This window comes from Eschrichtius robustus, chromosome 16 (genome assembly GCF_028021215.1).
Source record: "Eschrichtius robustus isolate mEscRob2 chromosome 16, mEscRob2.pri, whole genome shotgun sequence".
NCBI classification, from domain to species: Eukaryota; Metazoa; Chordata; class Mammalia; order Artiodactyla; family Eschrichtiidae; genus Eschrichtius; species Eschrichtius robustus.
Window position 1 is genome coordinate 68,323,504 of NC_090839.1, and position 15,669 is coordinate 68,339,172.

Genomic DNA, 15,669 nt, shown 5'->3' on the forward strand with positions numbered 1-15,669 from the left:
AATGCTTCTGAACTCATTCTATGAGGCCAACATTATCCTGGTGCCAAAACCAGACAAAGACACCACAGGAAAAGAAAATTACAGGCCTATATCCCTGATGAACATAGATGCAAAAGTCCTCAACAAAATATTAGCAAGCCTGTACTTGGAAAACTGTAAGACACTGATGAAAGAAATTGAAGATGACGCAAATAGAAAGATATACTGTGTTCATGGATTGGAAGAACTAATATTGTTAAAATGACCATACTACCCAATGCAATCTATGGATTCAATGCAATCCCTATCAAAATAATAATGGCATTTTTCACAGAACTGGAACAAATAATTCTAAAATGTGTATGGAAACACAAAAGACCTTGAATAGCCAAAATAATCTTGGGAAAGAAGAACAAAGTTGGAGGTATCACACTCCCTGATTTCAAACTATACTACAAAGCTAGAGTCATCAAACAGTATGGTGCTGGCACAAAAACAGACACATAGATCCATGGAACAGAATAGAGAGCCAACAAAGCATTGGCAAGGATGTGGAGAAAAGGGAACCCTTGTGCACTGTTAGCGGGAATGTAAATGGGTGCAGCCACTGTGAAAAACAGTATGGAAGTTCCTCAAAAATTTAAAAGTAGAACTACCATATGATTCAGCAATTACACTCTGGGTATTTACCTAAAGAAAACAAAAACAGTGATTCAAAAAGAAGTATACACACCAATGTTCATTGCAGCCTTATTTACAATATCCAAGATATGGAAGCAACTTAAGTGTCCATTGATAGACGAAGACATAAGGAAGATTGTATATATATACATATATACACACACACAATGGAATAATACGCCACTGTAACAAAGAATAAAATCTTGCCAATTGCAACATCATGAATAGACCTACAGGGTAATGTGCTAAGTGAAATAAATCAGACAGTGAATGACAAATACTATATGATTTCACTTACATGTGGAATTTTAAAAACAAAGCAAATGAACAAATGTACCAAAACAGAAACAGATTCACAGATGCAGAGAAAAAATTGTTGATTGCCAGAGGGGAGGGGGGGTGGGGGGCGTGAGGAAAATAGGGGAGGAAGATGACGAGGTACAAACTTCCAGTTAAAAAATAAGCTACATGTAAAAGAGTGAAATTAGAACATTCTCTAACACCACACACAAAAATAAACTCAAAATGGATTAAAGACCTAAATGGAAGACCAAATACTATTATATAAAACTCCTGAGGCAAACATAGGCAGAACACTCTTTGACATAAGTCACAGCATACTTTTTTGATCCATCTCCTAGAATAATGGAAATAAAAACAAAAATAAACAAATGTGACCTAATTAAACTTAAAAACTTTCGCACAGCAAAGGAAACCATAAACAAAACGAAAAGACAACCTACAGAGTGGGAGAAAATATTTGCAAATATTGTGACTGACAAGGGATTAATCTCCAAAATATACAAACAGCTCATATAGCTCAATATAAAAAAAACCAAACAACCCAATCAAAAAATGGGCAGAAGATCTAAATAGACATTTCTCCAAAGAAGACATACAGATGGCCAAAAGGCACATGAAAAGATAATCAACATCACTAATTGTTAGAGAAATTCAAATCAAAACTACAATGAGGTATCACCTCACACCAGTCAGAATGGCCATCATCAAAAGTCTACAAATAATAAATGCTGGAGAGGGCCTGAAGAGAAAGGAACCCTCCAACACTGTTGGTGAGAATGTAAATTGGTACAGACACTAGGTCGAACAGTATGGAGATTCCTTAAAAAACTAAAACTAGAGCTATCTTATTATCCTGCAATTTCACTCCTGGGCATATATCTGGAGAAAACCACAATTCGAAAAGATACATGCATCCCAATGTTCACTGAAGCACTATTTACAATAGCCAAGACATGGAAGCAACCTAAATGTCCATCAACAGATGAATGGATAAAGAAGATGTGGTATGTTTATACAATTGCATATTACTCAGCCATAAAAAAGAATGAAATAATGCCACTTGCAGCAACATGGATGGACCTAGAGATTATCATACTAAGTGAAGTAAGTCAGACAGAGAAAGACAAATATCATATGATATCGCTTATATGTGGAATCTAAAAAAAATGATACAAATGAACTTATATACAAAACAGAAATAGACCCACAGACATAGAAAACAAACTTATGGTTACCAGAGGGGGAGAGATAAATTAGGAGTTGGGGATTAACATATACACACTACTATATATAAAATAGATAACCAACGAAGACCTACTATATAGCACAGGGAACTATACTCAATATTTCATAATAATCTGTAAGGGAAAAGAAATCTGAAAAAAATAGATATATGTGTATGTATAACTGAATCATTTTGCTGTACACCTGAAACTAACACAACATTGTAAATCAACTATACTTCAATTTAAAAAATAAAATAAACTGAAAATAAACAGATAAGTCACAGGATGTAATGTACAGCACAAATAATGTAGTCAATAATATTGTAATAACTTTGTATGGTGACAGATGTTAACTAGACTTACCATAGTGATCAGTCTGTAATGCATTAAAACATCAAATCACTATGCTGTACACCTGAAACTAATATAATATTATAAGTCAATTATACTTTAATAGAAAAAAAACATTGGAGCAACTTGTTTTCCACATGACATTATACAGAACTCAGCTATGAACCTCTCTGTTCTGCAGGTCTTTTTTAATGCTAAACTTTTCATCTCTTTTTGGTAATTGGTTTCTTCAAATGTTCTACCTTTTCTTGGATCATTTTATATTTTTTTTTTTCAAAAAAGTAGCCATTTCATCTAGATTATCAAATATGCTGCTGTAGAATTGCATATGACATTCTCTTCCATTTGTCTTCTTCTCTGTAACTTGGTTATGTCTTCTTTTTGATATGACCACATTTTCTTTCTTCCTTAATCAGACCTGTGTGGGGTTTAATCTGGTATTTTCATTTTTCCAATTTAAATGTTTTAATTGATATATAATTGACATATTACATTTGTTTCAGGCATACAACATAATGATTTGATATTTGTATATACTGCAAAATGATCACCATAAGTTTAGTTAACATACATCACCACACATAGTCACAATTGTTTTTTCTTGTGATGAGGACATTTAAGATCTGATTTTTCAGATGTTTCAAATACATAATACAATATTATTAACTGTAGTCGCCATGCTGTACATTACATCCTGAGGACTTATTTTATAACTGGAAATTTGTACCTTTTGATTCCCTTCACCCAAAATGGTATTTTCAAAAATGAGGTTTTGAGCTTTTTTTCTTTTTTGCTATTTGTGCTTTCTAGTCTATTACATCAGATTCTATAATTATTAATTTTCTATTCAGAATTTTTTAGTTTAGTTTTTTCTTATCCTAACATCCTGGGGTTTATAACAAGTTCTCTTATTGTTTTATTAGTCATTCTTTATAATAAAGGCATTGAAGTCTATTAATTTTCCTCTAACTACAGCTTTTGTTGTATTCTATAGATTCTGTTATAAAGTGTTCTTTTACTTATTGCTTTAAAAAAAGATTGAATTTTGTTGTCTAAGATTGTGTTTCTCAAGTTTTAAAGTTCTAAAAAATGTATTTCTAAATATTACTGGATTATTATCAGAGAGACTTTGGCTTGAGCAAAATCTTTTTTTCTTTTTTTTAATTTTTAAATTTTATTTTATTTATTTTTTTATACAGTAGGTTCTTATTAGTCATCAGTTTTATACACATCAGTGTATACATGTCAATCCCAATCGCCCAACTCATCACACCACCCCCCCCACCCCCCACTGCATTCCCCCCTTGGTGTCCATACGTTTGTTCTCTACACCTGTGTCTCAACTTCTGCCCTGCAAACTGGTTCATCTGTACCATTTTTCTAAGTTCCACATATATGCGTTAATATACGATATTTGTTTTGCTCTTTCTGACTTACTTCACTCTGTATGACAGTCTCTAGATCCATCCACATCTCAACAAATGACCCAATTTCGTTCCTTTTTATGGCTGAGTAATATTCTATTGTATATATATATGTACCACATCTTCTTTATCCATTCGTCTGTTGATGGGCATTTAGGTTGCTTCCATGACCTGGCTATTGTAAATAGTGCTGCAATGAACATTGGGGTGCATGTGTCTTTTTGAATTATGGTTTTCTCTGGGTATATGCCCAGTAGTGGGATTGCTGGATCATATGGTAATTCTATTTTTAGTTTTTTAAGGAACCTCCATACTGTTCTCCATAGTGGCTGTATCAATTTACATTCCCACCAACAGTGCAAGAGGGTTCCCTTTTCTCCACACCCTCTCCAGCATTAGTTGTTTGTAGATTTTCTGATGATGCCCGAGCAAAATCTCTTTTATTTCACTTGTTGAGACTTTATGTTCAGACTTCATGGCTCCTAGAAAATAATATTTATTTCTGTTAACTTAAGTATGTTTCTCTACATACCTATTAAATTGATTTTGTCAGTTGCATAATGTAATTTCTCCTGTCCTTATGTATTTATATTCTGCTTGGTATGGAAAAGAAGAGTATTGATTTCTTCAAAAATGTATTTATTTTATCAAGTTCTCATTATTTTTCTAACAGTTTTCAGTTTTTGAACTTGGTGTTACTTTGTGCTTGGCACTGGTTCAAGTGCTTTTTAATATGAACTCATTTATTTAAGCTCCAGGCAATCCTCGGAGGAGGGTAACAGGGATGTGAAACAACTTGTCAAAGCCTCAGAGGCAAGAAGTAAGAAGTAGATGCAGGATTCAAACTGGGATGGTTTGGATACAGAGAGAGTCTTGTTCTCAAGCATCACCATGCATCTGACATCTATGGCATGGTTGGTCTTCCCCTCCTGCAAATGGCCCCTTCATTACATGGCTAACATAAGTTCTCCATCTTTTTATGGGACCCTATTCCTGTATCTACAGTTGATGGGTCCCAGGTAGCACCAAGCTCAAGCCAGGATCATCAACACACTTTGCTGAGATGTTTTTGGACTATGTCTAAGAAAGTGATTCATTCATTGATCCAACAAATTTAATTGAACACCTACTATGTACCAAGCACTTAGTGCTGGAGGTAGAGTAGTGAACAAAACAGACAACACCTGCCTTCATGGAGCTTATAATCTATGGGTGAGACAGACATACAAACGTAATAAATGATTTTTATATGAGGTGATCAGTGCTACAGTAAAGGTGATTGGGAGTGTTGGCTGCAATTTCACTGGGATAGTCAGGAAAGGCTTAAATGAGAAGGTGACATGGATGCAAAAGCTTGAACAAGTGAAGGAGGGAGGCGTGCAGAGATCCTGATGAAGAGCATTCCAGGCAGGATGAATAACCAGGGCAGTGTCGTGAGAAGGGTCTAGAAGCCAGAGACGGCAAGGAAGCCAGGGTGATGGGGGACCGTGAGTAATAGGGAGGGGAGCAGCACGGGAGGTGAGAGACGATGGACTTAAGAGTAGTTTAGCGTGTGTGTGAAGTCCAGTGTGGGGACGGGGAGCCAAAAGCCTGATTTAGGAGAAAATGGGAAGGGAGGACTGGAGACAGTGAGTTAGGTAACTCTTCTGAGGACTTTTGCTGCAAAGGGAACAGAAACATGGAGAACTGGGGCCAAGAGAGGACTTTGTTTGTTTTTATAAATATATTTATTTGTTTATTTATTTATTTATGGCTGCGTTGGGTCTTCATTGCAGTGCGCGGGCCTCTCATTGCAGTGGCTTCTCTTGTTCCAGAGCATGGGCTCTAGGCGCGTGGGCTCTAGTAGCTGTGGCACATGGGCTCAGTAGTCGTGGCTCGCGGGCTCTAGAGCGCAGGCTCAGTAGTTGTGGCACACGGGCTTAGTTGCTCCGCGGCATGTGGGATCTTCCCGGACCAGGGCTCAAACCCGTGTACCCTGCATTGGCAGGCGGATTCTTAACCACTGCGCCACCAGGGAAGTCCCACTTTGTTTTTAATCAGAGAAGGAGCAGTAAGTTTGAATCCTGGAAAGAATGATGCTGTAGACGGTGGGGGGCCAGTGGGGGGAGATGATGATAAAGGAAAGGAGAGAGGGAAGCGGTGGAGTGATGTCCATAAACTGGGGAGAGAGACTGGGGTCTCGTGGGCAGATGGAGAGTGAGCCTCAGGCAGGAGCCTGGCTAGTGTGTCCATCAAAATGTAGTCAATGCACAGGCAGGGGAGTGTGGAAATGAGGCAGAGGGAGCTTGTGGAAACTCCCTTCTGCTCGCTTCTTCCCTCCTCAGTGACCTAGAAAGCAGGTCCTCAGGAAAGCGAGGAAGGGAGAGGGATGTTAGAGACTGGAGGGGAGTACAGACCAGGGTGTGGGAGAGTGACCAGACTAGCAAAATGCAGAGGGGTAGAGCAGCCTTGAGGGCCCACCTGAGGCCCATGGTTGTAGAGGGAAAACCTGTCCCTTTACGGTGGCCCTGGGACTTTACACTCAAAAGCTGGGCAGCTGTGTTTTTTAAATGTGGAGCGCATCATTCTGACAAGAGAGAATTAACCAAGTGTGCAGAGAGAAGCAGAGACAGAAGATGGAGGGACTGACTGGCGTGTTTGGCTCTCTGGTTCCAGCTCTTTCCAAGGCCTACCTTTATCCCTAACCTTCTTTCAGTTAGATTGTTCAATTCCATCACACACCTCAGTGTACCAGCTATAGAAACAGAAGCCCATTTTGAATGGCTTTAACCAATCGGGGGTTCATTCTCAGGTTTGAAACAAAGTCCAAGAGTTGGCCATATACAGCAGACCACAAAGACATCAGGGATCCAGGCTGCTTCTCTCTTTCTGGCTCATTACTTGTGAGTAATGGCTTCTATTCTCATGGTCACAAGATGGTTGCTGGAGTTCCAGCTATCCTTTCTATATTCCAGACAGAAAGAATGGGAATGACAAGGTGCTAAAGGGTACTCATCCCAACTGATTTAGCACCCTCCCCCGAAGGATTTCTTGGAAGCTCCACAATGATATCTACTGTTTTTTCTATGATCACCCTAAACTTCAAGGAAAGCTGGGAAGCATTGTTTTCTGTTTGGGCATATCATCACCCTAAATAAATCAGGATTCATTATCAAGCAAGAAGGGAAGAACAGGTATTTGGCAGGCAGCTAGCAGACTCAAGCATATCCCAGAGGCTTCCAATAAATGCCCTTTTCCCTTGAGTCTTTTTGAAATGGATTCCTGAGTTATACAAGTGACAGAGACTTGAGCGACACTGAGGAATAACAACAGGTACAAGATGGGTTGAGATGAGGGTGCAGAACAGAGGCTGCAAACAAGATAGGAGAAGAGTTTGGGGTACAAGGCTGAACCTACCAACTTAAAGACATAGGGACTAGACAGAAACATCGGTAACACACAGAACCTCTGAGAGGCGTGAGTGTAAAGTTAATAGGACAAAAGGGTATTTGGACAAAAAAGATTGAGGTGTAATATTATTGCGTTGGCCAAAAGGTTCATTTGGGTTTTTCCATAAGATGTTACAGATGTTTTTTTTTTTGGTAAGATGGTATCCTTTTAACTTTTTTCTTTTTTAAATGAACTTTTTCCTAATTCATTCCATCCCCCCATCATACCACGCAAATTGTTGAGTTTTCACTAATCATTGTTTGAGAAAATGCAAAACGACAAAAGAACTACTATGAATTAAGCGGCATTTGTCATTTATACATTACAGGAGCATGTATACATGTTTGAAAAAAATAGATCTGTTACTTATTCAGCCGACAGATCATGGTGCTTTAAAGAAAGACTCCTCAAACAGTTGGGTTTCATATGACAGTTCACGAAACACTCCAATGTAACCCCCTTACTGAGGCCCCCTGGCCAGCCTGTTTAAACTTGCCCTATTCTGGTCATTCTAGCAGATGGCTCCTTTTAATTTTCTTCAGAACACTCATCACTCTCTGATATTACTTGTTTACATATTTATTTACTTATCTTGGTCCCATTTGCAATCTAGAATCTAGCATGCAATCTCCAGGAGAGCAGGGACCTTCCATGTTTTATTCATCATTGAATGCCCCGACATGAGCACCATCCTGGGTATCTCGTAGGTTCGCAGTAAATATTTGGTGACTACTATTGTTAACAGTCTCAATACAGGGCTTGGTACACAGTAAGTGCTCAAAATATTTTAACTCTCACCATCACCATCATCATTATCATCATCACCACTATCATCACTGCTGTCCTCCCACAGTTCTAAGCCTATAGCCCTAGGGACAAGATTGCACACCACTAACACACAAAATAAACATTTATTTTAAAGAAAAAAAAAAGTCTGCCAAACTAGTCTAATACTTGGATCTGGAGTGTGTCCCCTTTTCAAACATCACATCATTGAGAGGGTAGTACAAAGGCTGTGAGATGTCTAGAAGTGGGTCAAAGGGCTGGTACAGAACAAGGTCAGATAATCCGCTAAGCAGTGTGGTGATTTTCACGCATCCTTTCCTCAGCTGGTGTCTCTTCCTCTCCCAGATCACTACCCAGCCCTGACCCCCACCCCTCAAGCTACCCTTGCAAATTGGTGGGGTTTTCTTCTGCACAGGATGGACGCCAGCTCCACTTAGGACCCCCGCTTTTCCTTGTTGTTTCCTGCAAATCTTTTCTATAGGAAAGTACAGTCTGCTGTCAGAGGAAAGTTATTTGCTACCTAGAGCTCCCTCTGCTGATACAGTGGGTGGATGGTTCTCTGGAAAAGCTGCAGGTTTCAGAAGCACAGCTGGGAGTCTGGTGGGGCATGTCGTCTGCCTAAGCCTGTGGTCTGAACAGAGGCTGTTTCCTTCACTTGGGTTGGGTTGGGGGGGGGTGTGTGGTACAGGTGATGCGTGTTCATGGCTTCATGTGCTTCTGGGGGCCCCGAGGGAGGGGCTTTGGGCATCCTGGCTCTTCTGACCTCCAAGCGCCCTGGAACCCTGGTGTTTGCATGCACTTGTTGGAGAGGATTGGGAATTCCTGGGGATGGGAAGATGGACGTGCCATGCATAACTCTCCTACTGACACTCAGGAACAGGTGACCCATGTGGATGATTTCTCTCTGATGCAGAAGTGAAACCTAGGGGGAGGTTTTTAATTTTTTAAGAGCAAAGTCAGGGTCAGTTTGTAGAGTCTGGGTAAAAAAAGCCTCTAACAAACCAAAAAGAAACAGGCACATGCTTAAGATTTAAAAAAATAATAACCATGTATTTGACTAAATTTATTCTTAGGCTGAAGTTTATTTAAATTCAGAAGAAGGCATGCCAAGCCCTAGGTCTCTGGTACCTTCTGCCAGAACTATTTGAGAGAAGGGGAGAGCATTTCCTTACAGACCAGCCTGCTAACATTCCTTCAACTCTGCCATTGGTCAGTGCCAACATCTTATAGGAAATATATGACGCTGCTTCCCTGCCCCTGCCCCCTAGTAAACTTAAGAAATAGGTATTACTCTCTTTCACTTTTTACACATGGAAGTATTGAGGTCTGGTTAAACAACTTGCTTAAAATCATACAACTAAAAAGTTGCTGTGATGGGGTCTGCGAACTTGTGAGTACCAAGCTCCACTCGCCAGCTGTCCTGCCGCTGGAGAAACACACCAGGCTCATTTCCAGCTGCACGCCTGTCATTGGTGTTCATTGCTCAACCAAAGTTGACTCAGTGCCCTGCACTATGGAAAGTGCCAGAGAGAACCGAGAAGAATGAGACCAGGTCCCCGCCCTTGGGGTAATTGGCAGTCCTCCATCAAAATCAAGGACTAGGTTTAGTGCCACTTCTTCTAGGCTGCCTTCCCTGACTACGCTTTTTTCCCTCTTAAATCTTTAGACACTGCCTTACTGTTATAAGTGAAATCAATAATGCCTTACCTTTACTGAGCACTTACTGTGTGCCAATCTCTATAGAAAAAAATCTTTACATGGGTTATCTAATTTAATCCTTACAAGAAATCTATGAGAAAAGCCCTATTATTATCCCCCCATTTTACAGATGAAAAAACTGAGGCATAAAGAAGGGAACAACTGATGCTGAAAGTCTCAGTTAAAAAGCGGCAGAGCTGGGAATCTGACAGCTCCTTGAGGGTGAAGACCGCCCCCCCCCCTTCTCCTCCTGATTTCCCTCTTGGCCCCGAGCCTAGTGCTGGGCAAACCAGGAGCTCAAAACTACTGATTCACTGATTTACTCTCCTCTCATTGGAAAGCGGTGATGAAACAAGATTTGGGGATGGGTAAGGGAAGGGAATCCCACAAATCAGCTGGAACTTCTTTTGAGCTCTGGCTCTCAGTTAATGCAAGAGTAAGAACCGTACTTAAAAAGAAAAATTCCTTAGGGAATCTTCCTCATTTCTATATCTCGCTTGCCCAGCATGACGCCTGGCACATAATAGGGTCCAATACATCTGTGTTGAATGACTGAATGAGCTTTAAAAATTCTCAAGAAACTTGCTGCTGTTGCTAACGGCTGCTGCTGCCAGAGTCTCAGGCAGTGCTTGAGCTCCACGAAGGTGCTTGAGGTGCTGCTGGTCTGTCTTGGGGCAGGAAGATGGTCCCTAGAATCCTGCCTTCCCGCTCCTCTATCTCAGGTGATTTTTCATCCTAAAAACCTCACATAAGCTGTTTATGGCACCCATAACCTGCCTGGAGCTTTTAAACCTCTTTTTCATGCGGCATTTTAGGAGTTGAGATAAACAAACCACTCTCTCTTTCTCCAGGGACTTGGGGGCCTGGATCCTTAACCTCACTCCTTCAGCCTGTGGCCCTCGAGGGAGCTGAACCAGAGTGTGGGCCCCAAAGGACTGTGGTTAAACGTATCGCGTGGAGGAAGCAGATAACATCATTGCTGCTTAGAGGAAAAACACAGCAGAGCCATTGAAAGACGGGCCGGAGGGCAGGGATGACAAGAGTCTCCAGGGCAGCCTCTGCTGGGTTGGAAAGCTCTCTTTAGACACTGAGGAAGAGTTTTGGGGACATGGCATGATGATCTTGGGGACCATCTCATCCAATCCTTCATTTGGCATTAAAGAAACTGAAGTCCTGGGAAAGGAGTGGCTTGCCCAAGGTCATGTAAGCATCACAGTGGCTGCATAGAGTAGAAGCAGCCTCCCCGGAGCCTATTCCCACCTTCCTGTCAGATCCTGATCCCTACAGAACATCCAGGTGCTTGTAGGGAAGCTGGCTTCACCCCAGTGCCAGAGGAGGTGTATGGGACCTTGGCCAAGCTGATCAGCACATTCTATCTTTCTGGCCACAGTGCTTGGTTTAGGGGTGACCTATGACCTAAAGCTGGTTCAAACAGAGAAAATATCTGGAGCTTTGAGGAGAATGCTGGGAAATACTGACCCTTCTTCTCCTGGGCTAGAAATGAACAAAGGATACAATTAACTGATGCCCGGCTGTGACATGAAGAGAGAACCTCAGGATGAAGCAGACCTCATGAAAGGCAGAGAGGAGAGATGGAGAGTAAAAGAGTCCTAGGTCATAGTTCTGAGTTGCTGGATCAAACTTCACCTGATATCATTACTCTGGAACATTTGGTTATATGATCCAGCAAACTCTATTTTTAAAGGTATAATATATGCTTTATTACTTGTAACCAAAATATTCCCAGGTGATAAACAGATGACAGAAGACTTGTGGCATGGCCATAGGAGCTTGCCTCTGTTCTAGCTCACTCCTGGTTAGGTGGGCTAAGCGCAAGGGGGGAGGCCTCTATGTCTGGCCACACCGCTGGCCAGGCTTGGATAGTCTGAAGGCTGAGTCTCGTTTGAAGTTCAGACCACCCCCCACCCCACCACCACCTGGCATTTTACACTCCCAGTTCAGGGAAGCGGGCTGGCTTATTACATGGATCCAGCAAGCATCTTTTGGTGGTCACTCCCGCCCCACCCTCATGAACCCATAGCACTTTGTGCACATCTCCAAAGTGACACCGACCTCACTGCTTGTTAATGACCGACATGCACATCTGGCTCCTCTAGACCCCAAGCTTGCTGAAAGGGAAATTAAGCCTTACGAACCTTTGGATTCCTGCACCTCGCCCAGTGTCTGACACAGCTTGATGTCCACAGACTGTCGTTGAGTGGATGAAACAATCTCTTCCCTGCCTCCTCTGATGGATCCTCTTTATTCCTTCACTTTCTTCTCTTAAAATTAGGATCTGGTTTACAAACACAGTGGACAAGATGCAAAACGTTCACCCTGAGTCCAAGATTGACAATCTGGGGATTTGATCTGCTATTGTATTCTGATAGTGCTAAGTCCTGTCTGGGCCACCCACTCCCTCTATCCGCTCACCATGTGTTCAGGGCTGCTGGGCAAGAGGACACGGGAGGGAAAGACTGAGTCACAGAAGGCTGACTATGAAACTTGAGTCCGTTGGGATCGTCAGCCTTAACTGTCATTGGCAGAGGAGAAAGCTCAGGCCCAGGGAGGAGTCCTCCTGGCTCAAGGTCACCAGGACAGTCCAGCCCTGATGGGAAGGAACTCCACTTTAGAAGGCAAGACCTGTTCCCCCAGGAGGTGAGCCCTGTGCAGTCAGGAAGGCGGGCTTCAGGGTGGATGAGAAGAATGGACCTGGTGGAAGGCAGGGGCCAGACTTTGGGGCTTGCAGCCAGTGAAGGTTGAGAAACTCCACTGGGTCTCCCTTTCCCCATGAAAGCACTTGCTTGCCAACTGGGTTTGGAAGTCTCTTGGCTTGTTCGTCCTTAGGGATCAGAGAAGTGACTCAATAAAGCACTTAGTACATCTTTGGCACTAGGGGGTGGGGTGTGATTCAGAAGTCACTCACACTCATTTGTAGCCTCCTCCCTGCCCCTTCAAGCCAGGGATCCAGGGGTCCGCCGCGTGAGCCCCTTCCCTGGCCGAGACATTCCTGACACGTTTCTCCCGTCTCCACCTGCCAAGCAGTCTCTGTGCCCATAGAAGACACCTGCACCGCAAACTCCGGGCGGGGAGCCCGCTCCACACAGCTGCCTCGTGCTTGCATCCCACATGGAAGGGGATCTAAGGACCCCCCAGAGCTTCCCGACCTCCCCTAGATTCTGAGCGGGCCCACCGTCACCCAAAGCTCCCCCTGCTTTTCTGACCCCTCCTCGTCTTTTCGGCCGCGGAAACTGTCCCCCTTCCCCCACGCACTCCGGCTCGGGTCCTGGGGGGGTGGTGGTGTGGGCCCCTTCTGCTCGCCCCCACCCCCTTCCTCTCCCTCCTCCTTTTTCCTCCCGTGCTCCGCCCCCAGGCCCCACCCCTCTCCACCCCGGCCCGCGTGCCCGCAGCCTCTTCCCCGTCCCCAGAGTCCCCGGCCCAGGCAAGGGGCTGCGGGGAGGGGAAGCCCCGCGGGCTAGGCCCCCACCCCCACCCCCACCCCCGCCCTCCCCGCGCGCCCCGCCCGAGCGCGCGCGCCCGCCGCCCCCTTCCGCGGCCTCCTGCTCCCCGCCTCCCCGCCTTCCCCTCCTCCTGGTGACGTCCGGGTCCCTGCCCGTCTGAAAACTCCGCGCCGCGGCGGTGAAGGCGGCGGCGGCGGCGGCGGCGGCGGCGGCGGAGGAGGAGGAGCAGCGGCGAGCCGAGGCGGCGGCGGCGGCGGCGGCGGCCCGAGCGGGAGCCTGAGCGGCGGCGGCGGCGGCCGCGGGAGCCGCGGGGAGCGCGGGGGCGGCCCGGAGCGCCCGGGGTCCCCCGCGCCCCGCTTGCTCGCCGCGCTCCGAAGATGGTGGCGGCGCCGTGCGCTCGGAGGCTGGCCCGGCGCTCGCACTCGGCGCTGCTCGCGGCGCTCACCGTGCTGCTGCTGCAGACGCTGGTCGTGTGGAATTTCAGCAGCTTCGACTCCGGGGCCGGGGAACGCCGCGGGGGTGCAGCGGTCGGCGGCGCGGAGCAGCCGCCCCCGGCCCCGCGCCGCGAGCGCCGGGACCTGCCCGCCGAGCCGGCTGCAGCCCGAGGAGGAGGCGGCGGAGGCGGAGGAGGACGGGGGCCGCCGGCGCGGGCGCGGGGAGGCGGCCCCGAAGCACCCCGCGCGCAGCAGCCGGCCAGCCGAGGGGCACTGGCCGCGCGGGCGCTGGTAAGATGCCTTTTCGGCTCGCGTCCCGGAGGGAAGGAGGGAGGCAGGCGGGCAGGCGGCCCGACCCCACCCCCGCCAGCCCTTGAACCCCGCTCAACCCCGGCTTCCAGGGGAAAGAGATGTGGAGCCAGCAGGCTCGGGTCCCTTCCCAGGCTCGGGGGCCGAGGGCTGCCCCATCCCGAGTCTGAGGACTGCCCCCTTGGGGTCTGGGGAAGTTATCTCCAGAGGAGGCGCTTTGGGGGTTACCGGAGCCTGGCTGGGCCCCTGTCCCCCGTCACTCTCGCTGGGCGCCCCGACTTGCTCTGTGCCTGTGGGTGTTGGCGCCTCGCTCCCGGGCTGAGTGCCTGGACCGTGCCGGGACCCTCAGCTGCTGCTCTAGACGGTGGTGCTCGCCGCATCTCTGGTTTTTGCCCAGCTGGGTGCAGGCAACTCAGTCCTCAGCTTGCTGCCTCGTTGTCTTTGCCTGGCCTGCGAGGGGGTCTGGGATCGGTGTCCCAAGTCCTCAGCCGTGCCCCGGAGTCAAGACTCAGTCTTGGGTACCTGGTCTTACTTTGAGTCTCCTTCTTCCATCCCTGTATGTCTGAGACTCCTGTCTCTACCCTGCCCGTGTCTAACCTTGCCCTGTCCTGGTGCCTCTCTCCAGTGTCAGGGCATGGCCCCTTCTCCTAGGTGGTTGTGTCTGGCTCTCTGTCTTGTGTGTGGCTAATTCCTGTCACCAGCTGTGTGTCAGATCAAATCATCTCGGCTTAGGCTCCTGTGGGTTTACTTTGCCCTCCTTGGGTGTGAACAGACCATGTTCTGAAACTGTTCCTTCTGCAGATCTTCTGGGGCCATCTGGGTGTCTTCTACCCTGCCCCCAACTTCTCCAGGGGTGACTTGCACACCTTCTTTGGGCTGACTTGTTTAGCCCACGGAGCTAGGGGCACACAGGAGAGGTCAGAGTCCCCAACTTTGGGCCAGGGTCTCAGTGCCCTGTGGGCGTGTCTGTCTTGAGGCATAACGATGTGCTGTGTGTCTGTCTGTATCTTCATCACTCCGCTTGCCTACAGAGTTTCTCCCAGCCCTTACGGACATTAGACACCAGGGGGTAGTTTCAGGCTCTTAGGTACTGAATGCATGTCTCTGTCTTTTGTCACTTTGGGAGCCTTCACTGAAGACTGCCTTCGGACACAGCGTGATGCTCTTTGATCTGCTAAACTTCTTTGGCGTCAAGGCGACCCTCTTTGCCACAGTGCGGCTCTTTGTACCTGTGGGCTGAGCCAGCCCAAGACGTGATGCGATGGCATTTCACGTTGCTGGCCGGTCTGTGTGGGTAGCAGGGAGAGACATCTTTTCCCCATTTGTGGGGAGGAGAGTGGAGTGAGATTCCTGATGGAGAACCAGAACATTCCGAATGCCTCTTATTTATAGCGAAGAGTACTCTCAGACACTGCCTTTGAACTCCAGGAGTGGATAGTGTTGTGTGTGGGCAGAAATGCAATTAGAAGTTCTTTCTAGATTCGGAGCCCTGCGGGGAGGTGGGGTGGGAGAGGGTTCAGGACACGCACCACTAGCCTGGGGAACACGTAGGAGGCACAGGGCTTACTGTACCCTTTGCATCCGGGGG

The 15,669-nt window shown here is 46.3% G+C and overlaps 1 protein-coding gene across 1 annotated transcript in view; it reads left to right on the top strand.

Annotated features, from left to right (window-relative positions):
- Positions 1 to 13,645: 13,645 nt before the first annotated feature.
- Positions 13,646 to 15,669, top strand: part of XYLT1 (xylosyltransferase 1) — a 304,124-nt gene continuing 302,100 nt past the window's right edge. Inside the window, exon 1 of the mRNA XM_068565800.1 lies at positions 13,646 to 14,063. Coding sequence (XP_068421901.1) covers positions 13,716 to 14,063 — 348 coding nt within the window. The 5' untranslated portion in view covers positions 13,646 to 13,715. The remainder of the gene's footprint in view (positions 14,064 to 15,669) is intronic.